Source organism: Dryobates pubescens, chromosome 13 (assembly GCF_014839835.1).
Source record: "Dryobates pubescens isolate bDryPub1 chromosome 13, bDryPub1.pri, whole genome shotgun sequence".
NCBI classification, from domain to species: Eukaryota; Metazoa; Chordata; class Aves; order Piciformes; family Picidae; genus Dryobates; species Dryobates pubescens.
In genome coordinates, this window is record NC_071624.1 from 11,907,549 (window position 1) to 11,931,586 (window position 24,038).

The window sequence follows — 24,038 nt, forward strand, 5'->3', positions numbered from 1 at the left end:
GGGTGGCACGGAGGGAAAGGCTACTTCAGAAATTGCAAACGCTGGCACAAGCTGTCCTGCCTTCAATGCAAGCAGCGAGTGTGAAGTTAAGAGATAAAGAGGGAATTAGGAGATAAAGTCTGCGTAATCCCAGTTGCTCTATGCAATTAAAATGAGCTTCACCCCACTGTAATTGGATGGAAGCTGCCTGCCAGCGTCAGCGTGACCAGGAGCATCGGGGTGAGCAGGCGCGAAGGCTTCACTGCACCGAGCACGGAGACTTATCTCCCTGCCAGAAAAACCGAGAGGGCAGCGGCACAGAGAGCGGGAGTTAATGAGATGAAAGTGGAAAGCCTGGCACAAAGGATTAGCTCCCGGCCAGCTCCACTGCTGAAATCCCAAGGTTCCCCAGAAAGGTTTTCCTAGCGCTATGGCCATATCCTGCCTGGGCCTGCTTGGCCCAGGAGCAGCAAAGTTTGGCTCTTCTTCACCGGTGTGACCCCTCGATGGGGACCAAGTGGTCTGTCCCAGCCGCCAGATAGCTACCCTGGCTCCACCGCATCCCTATCTTGGTGCCCAGTCCCCCTCTGGAGGATCCGTGCACAACACCATTCCTGACAGCATTTACAGCTGCTGGTATTAAACAGAAATAAAAACCCCAAGTGCAGATTAAAAGGACACTGATGAAATGCCAGGAGAAGAATTACAGCCCTAATAAACCACTGCCTTCTGCTGGGGGTGGGCAACGGGGAGGTTTATGAGGCCATTTAAACTTCACTGTCAGAAAGGTGTATTAAAGCCATAAAGGCCCCGTTGGCTCCCCTGTACCCTGGATGCTGGAGCATGGCTGTGGCCATAAATCCACCTGCTTACAGCCTGGGGCGAGGGGCCCGAAGCCCCTTGTCCCTGGGAAAAGCCAGGAGGAGCAGAAAGGCCTCCTTGGCTGGGGTCTTGGAAGGTGACGTCAGCCCTGGTGTGAGATAAATGCTGTCCGTGGGCCGGCAGTGCTGGCAGGATGGGATTATCGTCATGTGGAGGCCGGGACATGCCTCGTCCATCACCCACTGCGTGTGAACAGGCACCCACACCCCCAGGCCCTGCACACCATGTCCCCTACCTGCTGCCTGGGGACAAAGGGATAGGAGTTGGGACACTGTCACTAGGGCACAGCCACTGTCATGCCATCAGGGACAGACCCTGCTCCATACCAATCCCCAGCCACCCCGTGCTGTGGGTCCATCACATGACTCCTTGACCAGAGCCAGGGCTGATATAGGATAGGCTCTTCCCATTCTTCTGTCCAGCTCTTCCCCATCCCCATGTGGTCCCACAGGTTTGTTTGCACAGGGCTGATTATGCTGACTTGAGTACCTGCTCCAGACCTGGCTCTCCTTTCTGTGAAGCTCCACATCAGACAGAAACAACTGCACCTCACCAGAGCTTTTTACAGAATCACAGAATTGCCTGGATTGGAAAAGACCCTCCCCTCCATCAGCGGCTCCTGTGAGGTCCTTCTGTGCTGTGACATTGCAGGACTGGGACATGGGATGGGGATAGGGCCAAGGATGGGGACAGTATTGGAAGGTGCTCTCTGGCACAAGCTCCCCAGCACAGCCTGACTCTCCACCCCTGGGATGGGTCATGGTTTCAGCATCATCCTTCTGGGGTGCAGTCCTGGCTCCCTGCCTGGGTGATGATGGGGACAGCGGGATTAAGGAAACCTGCGCCAAGGGAGGTGGCAGAAGTTGAGCCACCCTAAGGAGGTAGTGGCAGAGGGCGTCATCCTTCTCTTGGAGCACCAGCATGGAGCTGCTGGAGTCCTGAGGATATGGTAGGATTCAGTGGAGCTGCCTGAGGAGCCTCAAGATGGGGGGACAAAGGTGGGTGGTGAGAGTATCTCCTTCATATGCTACGTCAATAAGAAAGAACTGCTCACCCCTTCCACTGCCCCAGTGTGGGGGCCCTCAGTCCCTGCCACTTCCCATGCTGGCTCATTAGTGCGTTCAGATCAAAGAAACCCATTAATGACACGAAACGACTGCAGGCTGCGGGATTGTGCGGGGAGCCAAGCCCAAACTCTCATGCAGAGTGGGGATTGCTGCTTTTTCCCTTCCCTTTGAACTTCCTCAGCCTACCGGAGATATGGTTCCTCTGATCATGGCCCCGAGGTGGTGGGGCACAGAGGGATGCAGCACCAGTACCCCCCACCCAGTACTGTGCCAACTCCCTCCCCAAGCTCAGCCCATCCACCCTGGCTTCAGGGCAGTGCCTGGATTCAGGGCATCGCACTGGAGCATCTGGTTCTTACACCAGGATGGGTCATTGGAGTTTTGATTTTGTTGGGCTCCCAGTCACGCCAAGCCCAGGGGAAGGGGTGGGTCGGGGGTGCTACCAGGGCCCGGCAACAACCTGGCTGGTGGGCAAAGTCAGCATGATGGGAGGTGGCCTGCACGCCCCCATGACTCAGCTGGCCTCGTTGAAGACGGAGGTGGGGTAGTGATACCGGAGCTAAAAAAAAACCCGGCTGACTGCCGGGGAGAGGAAATTTCTCATTAGCCAGAAATGTGTGGCTGAACCTGTCTGACACCCGGGGCAGCCCCGGCGGTGATACCGGCCCCAGCTCTGAGGAGATCAAAGCAGTAGCAGGGCTAATATGGGGGCTCAGCAGCTGGTTGGGTTGCAGAAGAGGAGGGGAGCAGGACAGGGTGGAGAAGGAGTTTTGCCAGCCCTTCTCCAAGGGAAGTGATATTTGGATGGGGAGCAGCGCATGGTATGAGCAATGTCAGTATGCAGTGATATTTGCTGCAGGGGTGCACTGCACTGACTAGCCACTCAGGGATGGGCAGGGCTGTTGGATGGCAAAAGCTGGGTAAGACGGGCTGGCATGGACTGGGGCATCCTGGCCATGCAGTAGCCCCTTTGCTCCTGCTGTTTCCAAAGGAGCCAGTGTTTCCAGACACTGGTTTGTGGGGCAGGGATGCAGCCTTTGGCACCAGCACAAGCTCTACCAGCTTTTTCTCCCCCAAACCAGACCAGCACATCAGGTCAAGGCATTGCCCTGGTCTTGTTTAATAGCCCATAGGGGCTTTTTTACCTCCTGGTCCAGCACTGAGTTGGATTCTGCTCCTCAAGGCAGGCAGGCGAGGGTTGATTAATATGAGTGCATTTGCTTGCTGGCTATGCGCTGCCAAAGACGATGTCAGCTCCCAGGCATCCGGGGGAGAGACGCCTCCTGCTCCCCAAGGCAGCCCAGATCCCCTTTTTGGGAGCATCCCGGCCTCACTGGCAGCTCTTGGTGCAAGGATGCTGTGCAATACTTCAGAGGTTTTTCTCCCCCGTGGTCCTCCTGAGGGGACACTCAGCCCTGCTTGAAGGGATAAGGATGCAGCTCCGGCAGCAGTGAGTGGGGAGGATGTGCTCTGGTGACAGCTGAGACCAGGCACTGCACCATGTGCAAGCCCCCTGCTAGCTACCAAAAGAGTCTGGAAGGAAGGAGTGGGAAGAAAATGATTAAAACATTTTTGTATTTTTTTTTTAAATAATGAAAAAAAGAAAGCCCTGGGAAAAAGCCGTGTAGGGTCCTGGCACGTGAACAGAGTCTGTAAGTGGTCTTAAAAATTACCAATAAATAATCTTAACGTGAAACAGAAGGAGCAGAGCTGGGGTGTTCGTGGGTGTCTTGTGCTCCCTGTGAGCATGGGAAAACTCCCTGGGTCCTGTCCCTCGTGCCAATGGGACAGCCCCATCCCGGGCCCTGGTGTGTCCCCAGCTCCAGCCGTGAGGCACCGACCCTCCTGGCCGGCGTCCGTCCCGGCCTCGGCTGAACACGGGGGCGGGATGCAGCCCCTCGGTGTGACTGCGCTGGCGATTCCCATGGGCACAGGGTGGCAGCGGGGATGCGGCACGGAGGGGCCCGTGGCTGGCCCACGGCGGGTGCCCGCGTACTCGCTGCGCCGTGGCCTGGGCTGGCCTGCCCGGTCGCGGCCTTGCTGTGCCGAGCAGTGATCCCTTCCAGCTGTGCCGGCCCCAGGCGGCTGACGGGGCTGCGGGATCCTCTGCCTGCCAAGTCGCCGAGGTGTCAGCCAAGAGTTAGCAGGGAAAACGCCAAGCAGCCGCCGAGCCGGCCAACCCATCATCCCCAGCCTTCCTCCTCCTCCTCTGCTGCGGAGAGCCTCCCGCCAGAACCGTGAGACCCCGGCCCACCGCAGTGGGATCCCCTTCTCAGCACCCGCTGTGCCTTCGCCCCAGCGTGCCCTCGGGACCCCCCACCTCTGCTTCCAGGGTGTCCCCCCGTCCCCACCCTCCACCTGGGCCATGCGTCCCCCTCCTCTGAGTCTGTCTGGAAAGGGACGGTTCCCCCCTCCCCGAACTTTCCAGCTCTCTGCAGAGCAGGAACAATCGTAGCCTTTGTCTTCCCTTAATCTCCTGGTTAGGAATTAAAAGGGGGGAAAAAAACCCAGCAGCACAAAAGGCTCTTTTGCAGGGGCTGGGAGGGGGGGGGGAAGCACAAGCAGAGTGCATGCAGGGTACAGGCAGGGCTTGCCTTTCCCCCTCTCCCAGCCTGGCCACCACGCTCCCCGAGGGCTACCCCACACTGTCCCCATCCCCACTGCCCCAGGATGCTCACGCAGAAGCAGACGAGGATTGGTGGCTCGGGGAGCACCGCCTGCTCCCCTCGGCCCCACAAAGGTCCTTGACTAGCATCTGCTCTAGGAGGTGGTGGGAAGCATCTTTGGGGAGACTGAGCTGGGCTTGCACCCATGCAGGGCCAAGGTCCTTCTGCACACTGCCATGGAGCCACTTTCACGCATGCAAGTGCCCAGCCGTTCCCACACCAACCCAGCACATGGCACTCCACCACCCAGAGCTACCCAAGAACCACGCAGGCACCACAGACCTCCATAAAATTCCTTAAATAATTTAATTGAAAAAAAGTCTTTCCGTTAAAAAATATTTTTACAAACGCACGCTCGCATCAATTTCCCTTGCTGCTGTTTTTTGCTGTTGCTTTTCTTTCACCATTGAACACTACTTTCCCCCTGTACCTACTGGTATGGGTAAGGAGGTGGGAGGTACAGCACATGAAGAGCCCCTGGGTGCAAACCAGGCAGGGTGAGGGCTGAGGCTGGGGGGAGACCTGCAGGGATGCTGAGTCCTGCTCCATGGGAGCAGATTTGGCACAGAGAAGGCCGGGCAAAGGGGTTTGTTGTGGGCTTGCTGTTTAAAATGAGTAGAAACCCCTACAAAGCAAAGCCAGGCCAGGACGGAGGGTTGAGATGGGGATGACTGAGATCCACCAGGGCTGGTGGGACCCCAGACTTCGCAGCATTGGGCTGGGGGAGCAAAGGCAGCAGACACAGCCCCTGACCCCACAGTGCTTGCAGGGGGAAAGGGCTAGTAAGCCCCAAATGGGCTTTAACATCTATATGGCCAGCTGCTTTTGAAGTCTCCCAACACTAAGTTGCTTCACATGACTTGGTAGAAGGTGGGGTCTGCCCAGTGCTACCATTTGGGGTCCCACTGTGGCAGCAGCCAAGGAGCAGCCAGGGTGGGGAGCAAGCCAGGGCAGGCAAGGCTGGGAACTCCCAGTGAAATGGTGCTGTGGTGTCCCCAGCAGCCTGTCCCCACAATAGATCCTGTGGAAGAGGGATGGTGGGATAGAGGGAGCCTATTCCTTGGTGCAGGACCTGCTGCCCTCCTGGCCTTGTTTACTGTGCCCTGGGGAGGAGAGTGGGGTTAATGAGAAACACAAGGGCAGGCGAGTTTCAAAGAAAAGAGAAAAATAGCACCTGCTCAGCCACCCTGGGAAGGGAGAGGGGCTGAGCACAGGGGGAGCACAGGGATGTACCCTATTATTTTGGGGAGCATCCACTTGCCCCTCCAAGCTGCCAGCAAAACAAGTCAGCAAGGTATCCTGCAGCTGAGGGGATGTTAGGACCTGTAACCTCCCCATCATGAGCAAGCAGAGGTCCCACTTAGCTACTAGGGAGCAATTCCCCCTTTGCTGGAGGCATAGGGACTCCCTGGCCCCATTTCCCAGGGGCAGCAGCTCCCAGAGGGTTACATTGCTGCCTGCAGCTGGGACAGCTGCTTTGATGTGATCCCATCTGGCTCAGCAACTGCCATTTTGAGGAGAGGAGCAAGGAAGGCGATTCAGGGATGTGGGCAGTTGTTACAGCACTCCTGCCTGGGGCTGGACTCAGCCTGTGGAGAGCAGAGGACCAACTGATGCTCTAGGGAGAAGCCCCTGGGCTGCAGGGACCTTCTAGCAGCTGGCTGAACACGTGAGCATGGCGGCTTCCTGCTTGGTTTTCACACACTGGGTTTGGTTCCCACAGTTCCAGCTTGACTTGAGGAGATGAGGGTAAAAAAGCCATTATGAGCATCGCTGAGTGCATTAGATGGAGCTCTGCGGCTGGCTCTGCCCTGGAAATTGTAACCTCCACACTGTGTACCCCAACAGGGGAGCACACCAGGTCCCCAAGCACTGCAGGGTGTACTCCCTGCAGGACCACCCAAATATCTGACAGCAAGAGAACAGAGGAGCAGAAAGGGGCACGGAGCCAGTCTGGGGCTGGCTGGGAGGAAGAGGAAGCTGCAGGCAGCCAGGTCCATCCAGTGAGAGCGCGATTGAGCAAAGGAAACTGGTAAAATTCTTATTGCCTTTATTCTGCCCATTGCCTCACACAGTCCTGCCGGCCAGCACACACCCACGCACGCATGCACACACTCACACACACTCAGGCACGCTGGGAGTCTCTCCCTCAGCTTGGAGGAACCGGGCTGCAGTGAATCCGCAGGGAAAGGTCAGTGAGTCTTTTGGCAGCAATCACAGCGTGTGTCAGGAGTGGGATTGGCCCCGCTCCTTCTGCATAAAAGAGGAGGCTGGGGGAGCCTGGGCCTCAGCCCCCGGTGCAGCCCCTGCCCCAACCCCGCTCTCTGGCCCCTCGGGGGGAGCGTGGCTGCTGTCGGTCCGGGGGCAAACCGGAAGGTCCCTGTGCAAACGTGCTGATGGCCTTGCTCTGCAGTCCAGAGCCGGCCACGAGAACCAAGAGGGTAAGAGATGTGGAGCTGGGCACCAGGTCCCCCTCCCTCCCCTTTCTGCTCCCTCTTTATTTTTTTTAATATATATCTCTTTTTTTTTTCCTAACTCCCTGCATAGTAAATCTCATAGGGTTCGGGTTCTGGCGTGCAAAGCCAAGTAAAGAGAGCGAAGCCTTCCGTTTGGACACGTTCCAGTGCAGACCCTTGCGTGGAGGGGCTGCCAGGGCTGGAGGAAGGGAGTGATTGTCTGGGGCCCATAGCCCCGGCCCTGTCGCTGGCTCAGCCTCCCCTGGCTGTTTCCACGTGGAGACCAGAGTTAGGAAAGGCTTCGGATGTGTCTGGTGGATTCAGTGGATGGGTCAACAGTCTGTGGCCTCAGGGAGGGAAGTGAGGACTTGCGGGGAAAAAAGGGTGAAAAGAAATCCAAGAAGCAGAACAACTCTTCAAACAGATGAGAACCGAGACAGGGCGGGAAGGAGGATGTGCCATCTCTGTCCCATAATCCATCTTCAATATGAAGATGTGTTGCTGCCTCGCTGCTCCAAGACTTGGGACGAAAAGCTGGGCTCCCTTTCGGCACAAGTGCCTCCGCTCCAGGGAAGGGCGGCCCGTCCCGTCCTGTCCCAGGCGACCGTCCGAGGCAGAGGAGCGCCGTGTGAAGGGGAAACGGGAAGTCGGGCTGCACCGCAAACTGAACCTGGTTGGCAGGTTCCCTCGGTCCATTCCAATGCAGAGTCCCCTCTGGTCAAACCTGCACTGGGAGTGTCTGGTTCATCTGCAGCCTCATGTCCTGAATGCTGCTCAGGATCTTCTTCTGGTGCCCTGCTAGTGTCACCCCTATCCTCAGCAGGTCTCTGCAAGGAGAAGATAAAGACTCAGCCCCCTGCCAGCAGCAACACTAGCATGTGGCTGTGCCCCATCTGACTGCAACCAAGAGACACATCCACCCTTATTATGGCACTCTGCATGCTCCTGTGTCCCTCTAACATGACAGGGAGCTGGATGCTGAATCCCAGACCTTGGGATTCACTTGGGAAACCCTATGCACCACTCAGCCCTTTACATGCTCAAGTGGGAAGAGGAGGCTGCTGGAGAGGTGAAGGACAAGAGACAATGTGCAGCAGTCCCAACCTTCTCCCACCTCTGCAACTAAGGACTTACTCTGCAGTCATCTGCGCCACCAGGTCGAAGGAGGCAAAGCCGGCATTAACGAAGTTCTCCTTGTACCTTCCCATTTTGATGGCATCCAGCCAGTCTCCCACAGTGGTGAAGGTGGTGTAATCTGGGACAGTGCGGTCCAGGAGTGGCTGTGAGATGCTGCAGGGCAAGAGAGCCACAGGTCACAGGAAGCAGGGAACAAAGGGGTTAACTGGAACCAGGGGAGATTTCTTACTTGTGCCCTCCCACACTCCCTAGTTACAACCACCCCAGCTTCCTGGGCTTGGGGAATTCCTGGCTAGAGGCAGTGGAGCCACTGACCCAGACTGGACGCTAGCAATAACTTTCAAGCTGGCGGCGTTGCGGATGAGCTTGTCCAGCGTGTTGACAATCTGTGCAAACTTGGGCCGCAGGTTGCGGTCCCGCACCCAACAGTCCAACATCAGCTGGTGCAGCGCTGTAGGGCAGTCCATGGGAGGTGGCAGGCGGTAATCCTGCTCCACTGCATTGATCACCTGTGGAGAGACACGTGGAGGAAGGCTGTCAGCCACCTGGGCTCCCATGTGCATCCCATAGTTCCCTGATCCCCAAGGAGCACTTACATCCTGGTTGGACATGTCCCAGTAGGGTCGCTCCCCATAGGACATCACTTCCCACATCACGATACCATAGCTCCACACGTCGCTGGCGGAAGTGAACTTGCGGTAGGCAATGGCCTCAGGAGCTGTCCATCTGATCGGGATCTTGCCCCCCTGCACGGACAGACAGCTCTGTTACTTTGCACATACGGGAGGTGTCTCCCCCCACCCCTAGGATCAGTGGATCCCCCATGAGTGTCACATACCAGGGAGCTCGTGTAGGTGGGGTCAGTTGGGTCATCCTCCAGGAAGCGAGAGAGCCCAAAGTCAGACACTTTGCAGACCAAGTTGCTGTTGACCAGGATGTTGCGGGCAGCCAGATCCCGATGCACGTAGTTCATCTCTGAAAGGTACTTCATGCCGGCAGCGATGCCTCGCAGCATTCCCACCAGCTGGATGACTGTGAACTGCCCATCATTCAGCTGCCAGAGGAGAGAGCAGAGGAGTTTGCAACACTGCAAATGGATTGGGGAAGGATCTCAAAATGCTACCATCACCTTCTTCCTCTCTAGAGCCACCCCCTATGTCTACACACAGCTTAGACCTGGGGATGTCAACATGACAATGCAGAGGGGACGGAGAAGCACAGCTTGGAGCTGTTGTCCCCCATAGACCTGCAGCCCCAGCTCAGGGTAGGACTGGATGGATGCTCACCCGCAGGAAGGAGTCAAGTGCGCAGTTTTCCATGAATTCTGTGATGATCATGACGGGGCGGCTCTTGGTCACCACACCCTCGAGGTGGATGATGTTGGGGTGGTCAAACTGGCCCATGATGCTGGCCTCGCTCAGGAAGTCCCGCCGCTGCCGCTCTGTGTAACCCACCTTCAGTGTCTTGATGGCCACAAAGATCTCACGACGACCGGGCAGCTTCAAGCGCCCGCGGCACACCTCACCAAACTCCCCTGTGGTGGGGAAGGGGAGAAGGGGGAGGCACAGTGAACCACGTGGCAGGGTGAGAGGCGGTGGTCTCAGCAGCTACTGTGCCCTGCCCCAGGACTTGCCTGCTCCAATGACCTCCTCGATTTTGACACAGGAGATGTCAATCTCTTTGGCGAATTCCCGAACGGCTTCATTGGGGTCTTCATAAGTGAAGGGATCAATATAGACCTTCATCCCAGGGGCAACTGCAATGGCACAGGAGTCATCACCAGAAGGGACACAATGTGGGTGACAGATGCCAAGCCAGCTTGGCCAGCTGTCAGCCCAGAATTGCCAGTGCCTGGCTATGAAGGCTGCCCCTTCGCTTGTGCATGGGGCAGGACCTGGGAAAGGTCAGGCAGAGCACATTTGCTGGGTTCTCACACTCACCATATTGCTGCAGCTTCTCTGTGTACTCAGGGTCTGTGCTGTTGCGTTGCTTCCTGCCCAAAGGAGACGAGAGGAGGTGTTCAGTAACCATCCCTTTCCTGATGGGGTAAAGACATTCACTGCCAACTTCCAAATCCCAGCACACACAGCCTATGCTGGAGAGGATCCCCTCCAGCAGCCTGTGAACAGAATCCTTCCTCCACCCAAGGTGCAACGGGAGATGGTCTAGTTGTGCTGAGAGAGGATGGCAGGAGCCAGGGCAGAGCCCCAGATGGTGCTGGGGAAGCAGAGATGCACAGTCCTCCCATAGGATCAGTGCTCTTGTACCCACATGTGACAGGCCCAGTTCTTTGCTCCAGTCTGGAGCTGCCACACCTCTGCTTGGGGGCAAGAGGGAAAGTTCTGGGGCAGATATGAGCAACCCCCAAACCCAGCTCTGAACCCCATCTCCATTCAAGGCTGGTACCTGAAGCAGACGATAGCAATGATCACCACAACGATGACAAAGAGCAGCCCTGCAGTGGCTGAACCCACAATCAGAGGCAGCTCCTGGAAAGTCTTGCTGGTGGAGCCTGACAGAAGGAGAGGCAGAAATCAAAGTTGAGCTGGGGAAGGAGCATGCATTGGAGGGCTGTGGGATGGAGGCAGCCTGGTCCTGGTACCTACCATCCTCTGCAGTTGTCTGAAACTCGGTGGGGAGGCTGTAGCGGCCATACCCAGCCACTGTGCGTGCCCGGACCTGCACCATGTACCGAGCGTTGGCCTTCAGCCCATCCAGCCGCACCGAGTTCTTCTGGCTGGTGACTGTGTTGGCGATGCCATCACTCTGGCCTTGCTGTATGGAAGACATGTGGGTGTTACCTCTGTGAAGCAATTCTGGCTTCTTTGCTGGCTCCTACATCCCCAGGCACTATCTCTGCAGGGACTCCCCTTTGCCATAGGGCTGATGGCCAGCCAGAAGGGCTAGAGAAGAGAAAAGGCTGCTCTGCCCTCTGCCTTACCTTCTCTGAGTACTTGATCTCGTAGTCGAGAATGATGCCATTGGGTCTCTCAGGGGGAGTCCACGATAGTGTCATACTGTTCCCAGTGCTGCTGTGCAGGTGCATTGTAGGCACGGCAGACGGGGCTAGGAAACAAGGCAGAAGAGAAATGAATCATCTGTGCTAGGCTCAGATCCTGCACTGGCACAGGGGATACTCTGTCTGGAACCTGATCGGACAACCTTGGTGGAAAGGCATGGAAAAGCTTTGAGACTGACCTCCCACAACTCTCCCTAGAGAAGTGTGATCTCAACATCTTGCACCTAAGGTGAGAGGAGACCAAGGGAAGCCTCAGAAATAGCACCAAGCTAACACTTCACCCCACGCCTAGCTGCAAACTGGTCTGGGGAAGGGCCCTGATGGCTCCCTCCCCTCCTCCTCTCACCAGGGGCTCTGCACTCCACCCTACCAACGAGACCCGTGAAATCAGATCAGAGCGCAGCGGCTGGAGATTACCAGCATGATGGAGCTGGGCCAGAGCCAGAGGAAGGGGGGAATGGCAGAGTACTAGGCTGGCTGCAAAGGTTTGGGCTGGTGCTGAATCTTCCCAGGCCTACAGGGGAGAAATCTCATTTCCTTCCTCCTTCCTTTGTAGCAGGCACATCTCTGGGGTAGGTCTAGGAGATCCAGAGCTCTCCAGAGCATCTGCCAACCACACCACTCTCCCGTTCCATGTGTTCTGATCTCATCTTCTCTCTCCTTAAACGGAGAGAAGAATTTACCCAGGGGATTAGATGCAGGCGCAGCGAGCCAGTAACGTGGCAGCACAAAAGCAAGAAAACTCCCACTCCACTCTGCAGTGGAGAACCAGCCCCTGCTCCCCAGCAGCTCCACTGACCTGCCTGGTTAGTTGTGATGTTGACAGAGGCAAAATGGGGAGAGTAAGGGCTCTTGTTGGAGATGCCATTCACAGCCTGAATCTCAAAGGTGTACTGGGTGTGGGCCATCAGGTTGCTGATGTAGATGCGGCGCTCGGTGAGGCCGAGCTGGCGCGGCACGAACTCCACGTTGTCGTCACAGCGGGTGCACAGGCGCCGCTCCACGCTGCACTTCTTGCAGATGACATTGTAGAGCAGGTCCTCCCGCCCGCCCGTGTCCTGTGGCTCGCTCCACTCCAGCACCAGAGAGGTCTCGTTCACGTTGGAGATGACACTGCGAGGGGCAGAGGGTACGCCTGCCGGGGCAACGTGGGAGTCAGGGATGGCACGTGCCCGTGCTCAGCTCACCTCTGGCACGGGCACAGCGCTCTCCCCCAGCCCTGGATGAGGAGCCTCGCCTCCTCACACAGCTCCCCTTGCCTCCCCTCCTTGCCCAGGGCAGGACTCACTGGTGCAGGCACTGTCTGCAGAGTCCGTGTCTGCCCGGAAAAAGCCATTTCGACACGTGCAGACTGTTGCTGCTCCCGAGGTGGTCCGGCTGTTGGGAGGGCAGGGAGAGCAGGGACCTTCCCCCTGCTTAGACTTGAAGGTTCCTGGCCCACACGCTGGAGGAAGAGAAAACAGACCCGAGTTATAAAGTGCACTCAGAAAACACCCACCATCCCCCTCTAGACTGGGCAGACCCTTCCTTGCTGCCCTGACAAATCTCCCATCAGTGGCTTGAGGACCATGGGTCACCTACAAACTTTTCCACTGCTGTCAGCCATGCCCAGGGACATAGTGCCCCTGGCTGGGCAGGGTGGGCAAAAGCAGGTTTGTGCACAGGACAGGAGCACCTGTTGAGCACAGGCACAGCTCTGCCCAGATGCCACAGCTCAGATGCTGTGCTCTGGCAGCAGTGTTGGCAGTTAGAGATGGGAAGAGCTGGCCACCACCAGCAGTATAGGGTCAGGGCAGGTGCAGTCAGGAGAACATGTTCCCACTTTTCTTACTTCACTGCACTTTCCAAGGGCTTTGCCATGGTCCCATCCCTCCCCCAATCTGGTTTCTAGGCGTGGCATCCTCCATAGGATCAGGGATTTGTTCTCTGGGGAAATAAGGCTGGAAATGAAAGGTCCCAATAGCCCTGCCTGCATCAGCCCCTGCAAGAGGCCTCCACCACCCAAAACGCAGCCATTCAGCTCCAAACCTTCCGCCTTGGGCTCTTCAGCCACTTCTCAGCCCCGGGGTGGTGACACCTCCTGAGGCTGCCTCAAGTGGAGCACCAGGCCAGATTAAAACATTCCTGCAGGTCCTTAGCTAAAGAGCTGCTTCAGCACTGCTGCCACCTCCCACCCCTGCTTCCGATCAGGGTCCTTCAAGGAGCCACAAATACTGGGATCCAGCCCGGCTGGCACCGCAGTGTGTTTAGTCATAAGGAGAGGCACGTGAAAGGATTAATGGCACTTGAGCCAAGAGGCAGAGTGGGCTTGGGAACCCCATTTACACCTCAAAATAACCTGATTTGTCACAGTGATGCCCCAAGTAGGTCTCCTGTGCTGTGCGCTTGAAGCTGGCCAAAGCAGCAAGAGACCCACTGGTGCTGGTTCTGCTTTGGCATCACCCTGTTTGTCACAGCTGAGGTGGCATTAGCACCCACAGCCTCGAAGGAGTGAGTTAGGGCAGTGTGTAACCCCCCTGGCAGCCTGTCCCACCTCCCACACCTATCACTGGGTCTGCAGCAAGTGGAAGTTTCCTGCTATGAGGCATCTCCTGACACCCTTCATGGAAGTTTTCCGTCTGGTTACAGCCTCATGCATGGGGCGTGGAGGGTGCCTGAGTCACACACTGATGGGTTGGCCCCATGGGGACCCACACACAACTCTGGGGTGCTGTCCTGGCCTGCCTGGTTTGCCCAGGCACCGAGCAGCATCAGCCCCACTGCAGGTGAAGACATCCCATTATGGGGGGCAAGCGTCTTGCTGCTGAGGAGGGGACTGTGCTCCCTCTTGCCTGGATGGGTTGCAGGAGCTGCTTCCCACTCTCAGGGCACAAACCTTCTGACAAGGAGATTTGTCTTTGGTCAAAACAGGACTGACCACATGGCTTGAGTTGCTCCAGCTCCTCAAGCCAAGTTCACCCAGCCTCTGGGCCTTCTCTTTGGAAATGAAAGCTTAGCCCATCCTGACTGTGCAGACTGAAGGACAAAGGAGTGCACAGACCTGCTTCTCTGTAAGCCATGGAAGATCATCCCTGGCAAAGCAGGTCCAGGGCTCCTGTACCCTCAGACTGGGTCACCCTCACCACCATGAAATTCAAAGACATGGACAGCAGCTGCCCAGAGGTAGTGGAGCAGCCTCAGCACAGGCAGACCCACCCCAGCGGAGTCCTGGGCGGTTCGAACTGGGTGGATGCAGATTCACACACAAGGAACCAGATTGCTGAGGAATGAGAGATGACTGAAACCTCCTTGGACAGAACGCTCTGGGCTCAGAAAGCTGCCAAACATGCTCTGGTTATGGACAGGAGCCCAGATCCATCAGAGACAAAACCCCCTGAAATAATAGGCTTGTTGTGGGGAGAGCAAAGTTGGAGCACACATAGCTTTGAGAAGCTGATGGCCCAAGCATGGCATGGCAGCCAGGGACAGCAAAGGTGCTCTGCAAAGGATGCAGGAAGGATGATAGCACTTGGCCTCCTGTAAGCTCAGCAGCAAACGGTGTCCAGTGGGTTATGGACACAGAGGGTATAGTGATCTCCTGTGCCCCTGGACATTGGAAGTGGCAGGCAAAGCCACCCTGGGGCAGCTGCCTGCCATCCCTCAGGAGTACCCAGTGCAAGGGCACCCTCATGCCACCTTGGCAGGAAGGGGACAAGCCACATTCCAGCCCTGTTAAAAGCAGAAGAACAGGAGAGGGACCAAGGCCCAGATACACGCCAGTGCTTAAGTTTCCAACTCTGATTAATAAATCAGGGCATAAAGACCTCAGTTGCAGCGTGACAGCTCTCAGCCACATTTGAAGGCTGTAACCAAGCTGAAAGCTGATCCCAGGTCCCCAGTGGATAAGCCACTGTGTCATCTCTTCTCTGCAAGAAAACTGCCTGTGCAACAACCACTATCTTGGCTGGCACGCTGGGGAACGAGCCTGGGAGCTCTGGAGCTGGAACATGACTCCAGCCAGCCAGAGCTGGGAAACCAGGCTCCCCTCTCCCCTCCAAGAGGTTTGCATAAGCACTTTTCCTGCTGAAGTGTCCTCACATAAAATAACATCTCTGAACCTCTACATACAGATCACATCTCCTGATGCTGGGCTGCGGTCACCTCCAGGGAGAACATGACAGTCACTGACAGCCACGGGATAACAGGTCGGGGAACTGAAGCAGAACTCTCTGGACTGGAGAGGAGCTGCTGGTTTGATGGGAGGGAGATGCAGCCTGGCCTGACAGTGGGGATCAGCTGTGGAGGAGATTTATCTGGGGTGCAGGGGAGAGGGGAGTAGTAACACAGCCCTGGGGCTGCTGCAGATCTGTCCCTGTTCCCTCTACAAGGCATTGCACAGCTGGCACGGCACCCACCGCCAGCCATTTGGCTGCTTCTGGCAGGCCTTCAGGGATTTTCATCAGCTGCCCACCTCTGGGGCCTGATCCTGCCTTGCAGAGCTGCAGCACAGGACTGGGGGAAGAGGAGGGCATTCTTCCCAAATACAATCCCCACCCTGGTAAATAAAGTCCAAGGGCGGGAGCCAAAAAAACCACCAAAATGAAACCCTTCTGGCATCAGCAGAGAGCAGTGACTCATCCCACAGGCAGCCTCCATTACTGCAAGGGATGTGGGCAAGCAACATCGAACCTGTGTGCATCTCCAAAACTTCATTGTCCCCTCAATTGGGAGAGGAAGGGAGGGATAGCCCATGGCTCATTGGGAAATGCCAGCTGCAAACTACCCTGTTTCAGGTCTCAATTGCTTTCCCATCCCCATGATGCTATTCCAGCCTGGGCAGCATCCATCCTTCCAGCTACTTCTCTCCCTGTAGGACTGAAGCAGGGTGCCTGGCTTGAGCCTAGATAAACGAAACTGATCACATGCCTTTGTCCAGCAGCCCTGTAATTTCTTTAAAGGCAGCAATCGAGTTTGCCTGGGACGATCTGTGCTTTATGAACCCGCACGGCTCTCTCCCTGCCCGCTTTCGTCAGCGGCTGCAGATGGATTAGAGCCGTGGAAGCAACAGCCGAGGCGGTAACTCTCTTTTTAAGTCTCTCTTAAAAGGCACTTGATGGGGTTTTTTTTGTTTTTTTTTTCCCCCCAAAAATATCACCCTTTGGGTGGAAATATTTCATACTGGGGCAGTCCAAAAGTGAATGGAGTAAATCTGAAGAGGAGAGAAGAGAAAGAGACCCCAGGGGTTTGAACGATGGCATCCGAAGAACAGGCGGGAAACCTATTTATTTATTTATTGTAAAAAGGGGGGTGGGGGGATGCAAAAAAAAAAAATCAATAAGCAAAGCTGCCTCTCGAGCCACAGCAGGTCACAGGCAGGAGGGCAGGGACAGATTTCCTCAACCGTATTACAAGTAACCCATTGTGGAGCTTCCCGGCTGTAAAGCAGCAGCTCTCCCCTGCCCGCGCTGCCGAGCTGCCTTTGATCTGGCAGCCTGGGCAATTAATCGCAGCAGTTTCACTTCCTGGGTTTCATGCAGCAAGCCCATGTTGCAATGCAAAGCTGCAAACAGTTGGCAAGTGCATTGCTGGCTTGGCATTTTTCTTTTAATTCGGGGTGATGTTTCCATTAGTCACTGATTGCAAGGGAAATTTGTTTTAGTAAAAAGTTCAGATTCTGGCCCTGGCCTGACCTGCTATCGCTTACTGCCTGTGCCCAAGATACAGCACCTGGTGCCACCAGAAAACAGACACTACAAAGGCTGAGAAAGAGGTCTGAGGGGAGTGTGGCATCGCACTGCAGTCTCTCCCCAGGGGTTTTTATGGTTTAAGTGTCCACCGACTGCACCACACAGCTTCAGTCCAAGTGAGGAGTAGGCTCTGGCGGCATAGCAGCCCCCTCTCCAGGACCCCCCAGATGGGCACTGAGGGCCATGCAAGGAGGGGACTTGCTGCTAGCCTTGGCATGGAGGCCAGCCAGACTGCAGACCTTTCTATCTTTGGGTGAACCCAGCAATATGAGAGGTGCAAAGCCTGGTGAATTTGGCACAGGGAGTGCATGCCCAGGAATATTTTTTGGGAGCTGAGCTGTCCCACCCTGGGAACCCGTTACTGCTCAAAGGAATCTCCCACCTGTGCAATGCAGGAAGAGCTTTGACACCAAAATTCCACAAATGGTTTGGGTGCTTGCAGGCCCAAAGGAGAAGACCCTGGGGGCTGCAGGGCTCATGTTGTGAGGAGGTGAAGGCTGTACACCCCTGTCTGCAGAGGCATGTGGGAGCCCTTGGCCCCCCTCCCGGGCCAGAAGCTCCTCTTCATCCTGCAAGAGCTGCCTCTGCAGCTCTGCATGGCGGGGAGTGTGTGGGAAGTGGCACAACCCCCAGAAGGGCCGTGTGCTAATTAAATAAAGATAATGAGGCTGAGAATGAGATGCCAAATCAATGCTGTGGCAACTCAGGACTAGAGCGCCAGATACCAGCCTGGCGTATCGCATTACAAAGCATGCCAAAGAAACTGCCTTCAGCCGGGTGGGATGAGTCCTCGGCTCCCGAGGGACCAGGATACAAGCTGCATTGTAACAGAGCTCAATGCGAGGTCTAATCCTGGCTCTGGATGGAGATAAAGAGGAGGAGGAGGAGGAGGAGATCTTCAAAGGCCACTGAAAGTCTGGGGAAAGGGGGAGATTTACAACAGGGCTTATCCCATCTAAGCAGTAACTGGGTATTGTTATTTATTAAAATGCCATCTGGCACTCTGGAGTGTTCCTTGTATGTGCGGTGAAGCCTTGGTGGCTCCCCGGGGTGGGAGCGCCGAAACCCCAGCTCCACGGAGCTGCAAATGCACCTCTCCCCACGCAGTGGGGGCCTAGAGTGTTCTCTGGGTAAAGGAACATCCAGCCGAGCGCAGAAAAGGGAGCTGTGTCTCTGGCTTCTCCCAGCCCTCCCTCAGCTGTTTCCACTTAAAACACACATGATCATATGGCGGAAAATCTGATCCTACAAGCGCAGTGCAACTTTCCCAGAGAAACGTGAGGACACCGCCGCTTCTGCCCAGTGAGAGGGCAGGCTGCCGGATGGAGACGTGCCCGTGGCTCTGTGTGGCTTCCCCATGCGCTGGGGAAGAAGCTGAGGCTTGGTGGGGGTGGAAATTAAAGGCACTGGGAGAGCCACCACATGGGTCTCTGCCTGGCTGGGGGGATGCAGAGAAGGGACCTCATGGCAGGCTGCAGTGATGCCCTAAGAAGCCTTCGGTCCTGCCTCAGGATGCCCCAGCTCGGCACAGCCCAGATGCTAGCTGGAAACAGTGTCATGTTGCGCCCAAACACCACTGGGAAACAGCAAACATTCCATATGGTCTAAGATCTCTGAGTTCAAACAAGAAGGAAACCAGCTTCGTAGAAGTGAGGACCTCAGCACAGAGTTTTAAGTGTGGGTTCCTCACCAGTGATGGATACCTGGCACCGGTGTCCAACTGCCCCAGGAGGAGCCAGATTGGTGGCCCACAAGACTGATGCAGGGGCTAAGGCACCAAAGTCAGAGCTGTGCTGACACCGATGGTGCTTGAGGCTCTGGTCCCCCAGCAGAGCTGCAGCCCCATGGAGGCCGAGTAGTTCCCCAACCAGCTGCAGCAGCCTGGCTGACAGTTCGCTGCTCCCAAAGCCAGCAGAAAGGCCAGCTTGGTCCAAGCCCCACGTCACAGGCTGTCCAAAATCACATTGCCCCTGCCAAGAATAAAGGGCCGGCGCCAAGCATCCTGTCGTTGGCGAGCACAAGGCATCCAGTGGTGGGGGTCCAGCCAGTGTCCCGCTCCCTGTACAATGCCTCCAACCAAGAGGAGCAGCAGCAACCTCTCTGCCCTAAACCCCAGTCACCACAGGGCAGGGTCCTATGTGCCCAAGAACAAAATCACCACAAGGGAGTGTAGCATCCAGGCAGGCAGATTTTTTCCTTACCAACACAATCCACCTGGGGTGAAAAAACACCACCAAAGCTGTCCTGGGGGAGCATGGCAGCTGCCAGAACTGCCCAGGGCAGCTCTCCATCCTGAGTATCTCCACATGCAGGATGCTCTTTCCCTCTCTTCCGAGCAGGGGCAGGGAGCTCTGGCTGCTCTTCATGCTACTTCCCACCCTTCCCACTGCAGCCCTTAGCACTGTCAGTGGAAGCAGGAACCCACACATGTCCCACAGCCAGCACAGCAAGGCTCACTCCCTACCAGGGTTTCCAAGCGCCTCCACAAAAGCAGCATGAAATCACATTTGCCAGGAACAATCACTCGCTCCAGCCACAAGCACCGCAGAAGGGAGAGATGTTGGGCACAGCAGCAGAGGCAAGAGGGAGGTTTTGGTAATGCTTAGGGGCTTAAACATGCTGGATCCCTACTGAGGACCATGCCCTGAGCAGCAGCTCCTGGTGCAGAGCAGAAGCTAACCAGTGTGTCACAGCAGATGCTGTCCCAGTTTGGACACTGAGACAAACTGCAGACCAGTCACCCGAGATACCGTCCTTCTCCCTCCTCACAGGGAGCCTGCCCAGCTCCCAAGCCTCCAAAACCAGACCAAGCTCAATGCAAAACTACTTCAAGACTGCTTCAATGCATCTGCAGAGACAAAGACACACAGTCACTCTCCCATGCGTGTACCTTGGCACTGGGTATCCTTCATGGTTGGCTCATATCCAGCGGCACACGTACAGGCTCCCACAGGTACCATCCATTCGCCATCGCCGTTGCAGTACAGCTTCAGGGGTACAGACACCTCCACTGCGTTGGGGATGCAGGTGCCTGGCGCGATGACCAGAGAGGTGGGCTCAGCACCCGTTAAAGTCTCCGGGAAGATAGCAAAGCCAGCAATGGTGTTGGAGCATTTCTTGTAGAAAGCCCGGACAGAGATGAGGGACATGCAGGCTCCCAGGTCCTGGAAGGCCAGGTAAAAGCCATTCTTAGAGAGAGGGCCAAAGCTGCGCACCTTGGTGTTCACACGTCCAGACTCCAACTTGGAGAAGCTCTCATCTGGGGCAATTGTATCCACTTTGATATAGGGGTTCTCCATCCAGAAAGGGCTGTTTGCAGAGGCAGAATCTGTATCCGACTCATAGTAGAAGAGGTTGAAGGTCTCCTTGCAGGAGCCAGGGATGTTTGGGATGCTGTTGCAGTCCCGTACAGTGAATTTCAGCTCCACATAGACGCGCTGGACGTCCTGGCGCTGGATGAACTTAGTGCGCAGCCAGTTGTTCTGGTTGGCCTCCCGCACGTTGCACACCTGGTATGTGCGGATGGGGTTCATGGCCTCATCATAACCACTGACTTCTTCCCACTGTGAACAAGAGGGTAGCGGCTTAGACCCCCAGCCGGGGAGGTCGGCGTCACAGACACATCGCAAACAGTATGGGGTGGGGGGAACTGGACTACAGTCAACAAGGAAGAGCAGCACCTGCACCTCCACCCATCCCAACCCTTCTGGTCATCAAGGTGACTAAGAGCAACCTGGGCCAGAGAACATGGCGCTCCTACTCCACCAGCACGGAGTCAGGAGGAGATGGTTTCATGAGGCAAAGGGATAAACACAGGAAGGAATGAGGAAGATGCAGGCAGCTCTGCAAAGGTGCTGGTAAGCAGCCCAAATCCTATAGGGCCAGGGCCACCCATACCCTTTGGAGGTCAGGACCCGAGCTAGATGCACACTTACCCCCGTCTCTGGATGAGTTGTCCATGCCAACTCAGAGGTCACCCACTTCGTGTCCATCAGGGTCTCTGGAGAGAGAGGGAGGAGAGAAAGAAGTAATTGGAGACAAAGGCCAAGATCAGAGGGGGAAAAAAAACAGGAGGAGTGGGGGAGAGGAGAGCTGAGCCTGACATTTCTGCAGAAAACAGCAACTTGGGGGGTGAGACGTGGTGGGAGGAGGGGGGAGCGGCACAGACAGACTCCAGATTTCTTTTCTCTCATCAGGAGAACAGGAAGTGCAAGGCATCCCCAGAGAGCTGTGCTGGAGTGGGGAAGTGGCAGGATGAGGAGCTCGCCAGGTGGCCGGGGGGAATAGGGACACAGTGTCACCCCCAGCCACTGGTGCAGTCAGTCATGCCTCTAGGGCAATGCGGGAGGGGGTGCCAAAGAAGGCATACTGGGCACCCCCATCTTCACCCTCCTCCTCTGCTTTGGCAGGGTGCATATTTACTGTGGCTGGGGTTGAAAGGGCCTGTTCCCATGACAGGGCGGTGCGGGCCAGGCAGGTTTATCCAGAGGAGGAGGGACTGGCAGGCTGCTCTCCCAGAGACGCCCCACATCACTCATTTTACAAGAGGGGAGAAGAATTTGACCGTCTGGCCAACATTCCTGGAGCAGACTACAAGACAAACCACCCCGGCAGCATTCCCCAAACAGCCCCAGCCCCAGCCTTGGGGGAGCGAGACGCTTGTCTGGGAAGAGCTGCAATTGCAGGCAGCTGTCGCTAATCCCGGGCAGAGCCCCATGGCTCCGCACAAGCACCATGCACAAAAACTGGCACTGAAATGCAAAGGACAGAAAATGATGATGTGCTCTGGGACCAGTGGTCCCTCTGTGCACTGCTGGCTTTATAACCCCTGCTCCAGGGATGGTCTCATAGGCTATCTGGAGGGGAGCAGGCAACCCTAGGGTTTTCTGGGCCCTCTCCTACCCAGGAGAGTTTTGGGGCAAGGGAGGTATGAACACCAGAGCTGAGGGACAGCCACCTACAGACCTCAGTGTGCTGAGGGGCTCTGGTGCCTGCCTGAGCAGGGCCCAGGACCAGCTCTGAGATATGTCCCTGCTAAGGTCCCACGACAAACCCATGCCAGACTCTGCACAGCTCCCTAGCGGCTGTCCAGCCATCTGGCCCACAGCCCCAAGATGGAGGAGAGGGAGCCACAGGTCTCCAGCCCCCAGAGCCAGCAGCAGGCTCAGGCACAGGACATGCCAGGGCAGCTCCAGCTATGCTAGGCTCAGCCCCAGAAGTGAGAGGCAGTTTCAGCCTCTTTCCTTCCACACCAGGAAAACCGCAGGCTGACCTGGCCAGAGAGGAAGTGCACAGAAGGAAGGAAACATTCACACATCGCAGGGTTTCGGCTGAAGCCTGGCTGGAGGTAAACATCTTCCTTCTGTGTCCCACCCTGGGAAGACTGGCCAACTGCTCCCAAACCAGCACCCATGGACAGACAAGGAGCATGGGCTTGTGAGTGCCACCGTGGCACAGATAAACAAGCACATGTGGGGACACGTGGGTTCTCTGACCCGCCTTGTTGTTTGCCACGATCCCAGCCCACTTGGTGAGCCTGCCTCTTGCCCAGGCTCTGTGCATGGAGCAAACATAAATGTAGTCCCATTGTGGACTGGTAGCACCAGCAGAGGACACAGCACTGGGAAGAACTAGGAAAACCCTTCACAGTGACAGCTTGCCATTTGGGAGAGGTGAAGGGGATCAGCATCTACAAGAAGGACAAATGGACACCAGCTTGTTAGCAAACAGGAGTGTAGAGGTGGTTATTGGGCAGTAGTTACTTCTTGTTTCTGAAAAACACGAACTACGATTCTCTGCCAAGTGGGTAGTGCAGAGGGAATTGGGACTGGGACAGCAGAAGGACCCCCTAGGGCACAGGATGCACATTACAGGCCTGGACAGGGGGCAGCCTCTGCTAAGCCAGAAATCACTGCTTGCCCAGGGGGACAGCGCAAACTGTCACCTCCCTCTCCTTCCCCACAGCATCAGCTACAGACCATTGGCACAGGTCCACATGTAGCTCCACACAGCCATGAGACCTCTTGGAGATACTGCATGGGGGTGCCTCTCAGGGAAGGCAGCGAGCACCAGGCTATGGGGGGAGCAGGTTGTGGAGCAGGGCAGCTCATACCTCTCCAAGGGACAGGCTCGGCACACCAGCTGCCCTAATAAGGGCACAGTGATGCAGCTAAGGGCCCAGGCACGCTGCGCTGGCGGCAGAGCAGAGCCAAGCGCGTTCTCAGCGCTGACAGCACGCCGAGCTGCCAAGTCCCAACCCGTAGACCCCACATAGGTCTGGCCAGCAAAGGGCCCTGGTCCTGGCATAGGCAGCTGGGTGGGTGCTTCCACAGGAGGGCCTAACACAGTGAGAGGAGTGGGGAAGGGGTGCCCTGTGTGGATGAGCAGCCGCAGCGGTGAGTCAGGCCACAGAGATGGGGATCTGATTGGCAGGGTGTGCCTGCGAGCAGGACAGTACAGCAGTCCCACAGCAGAGCCAAGCTGGACCCAACCAGATCTGCCTAGGGTGTGAAGGAACTCCCCGGAACACCAGCAGGCCCCACGCAGACAGCCTTTGCCATGTTGGACTGGCTCCAGGACAAGGCACGTGGGCAGCTGTCCCCTCTGGCAGCACCCTGCTTCATGAGTGCTGGCCTGGGGCAGAGATGTGGTTCGGACAGGAGGCTCGCTGCAGGCATCTGCCATCTGACTGGCAGAGGAGGGCCAAAAAACTGACAGAGCCAAGCTGGCTGCTGGCGCAAGAGCCATGTAAACCACACAGAGAACGTGGGGAGGGGAAATAATAAAATTACTGAGCGACTCAGCTAAAGGAAATGGGCTGAGTGTGGAGGGTAGTAGGGGTTTCCTGCAGCCAAGGAGTGAGGGTCAGTGAGGGTCAGTGGAGCTCCCTGGCTCCAAAGGCTGCTGTGCTGCATGGTCCCAAGCAGCATGCTGAGCTGAGCCAGCTGCGGCAGAGGCAGGGAACTGCTCTCTGCTCTTAGAGCTGCCACAGAGCTCTCATGTCAGCCTGGCACAAAACCTGTGTCCTTTCTCCAGCAAACACCAGAGCATGCTAACCACTAGCCACTCATGAAAGGGCACGTGCTAGCGTCCTGGGAGGGGGAGAT

General features: G+C 56.5%; 1 protein-coding gene across 1 annotated transcript; it reads right to left on the reverse strand.

The window, feature by feature from the left end:
* Nucleotides 1–4,921: 4,921 nt before the first annotated feature.
* On the reverse strand, nt 4,922–20,927 carry EPHB3 (EPH receptor B3). The gene is made up of 15 exons (XM_054166193.1): nt 20,868–20,927; nt 19,823–20,495; nt 12,495–12,650; nt 12,006–12,341; nt 11,129–11,253; nt 10,794–10,962; nt 10,594–10,699; nt 10,128–10,225; nt 9,821–9,943; nt 9,474–9,721; nt 9,026–9,241; nt 8,784–8,933; nt 8,503–8,696; nt 8,185–8,340; nt 4,922–7,877 (listed from the first exon to the last, which is right to left on the reverse strand). The coding sequence occupies exons 1-15, from the start codon at nt 20,922–20,924 to the stop codon at nt 7,769–7,771; spliced, it is 2,916 nt and encodes a 971-aa protein (XP_054022168.1). The 5' UTR covers nt 20,925–20,927; the 3' UTR covers nt 4,922–7,768.
* Nucleotides 20,928–24,038: the final 3,111 nt, after the last annotated feature.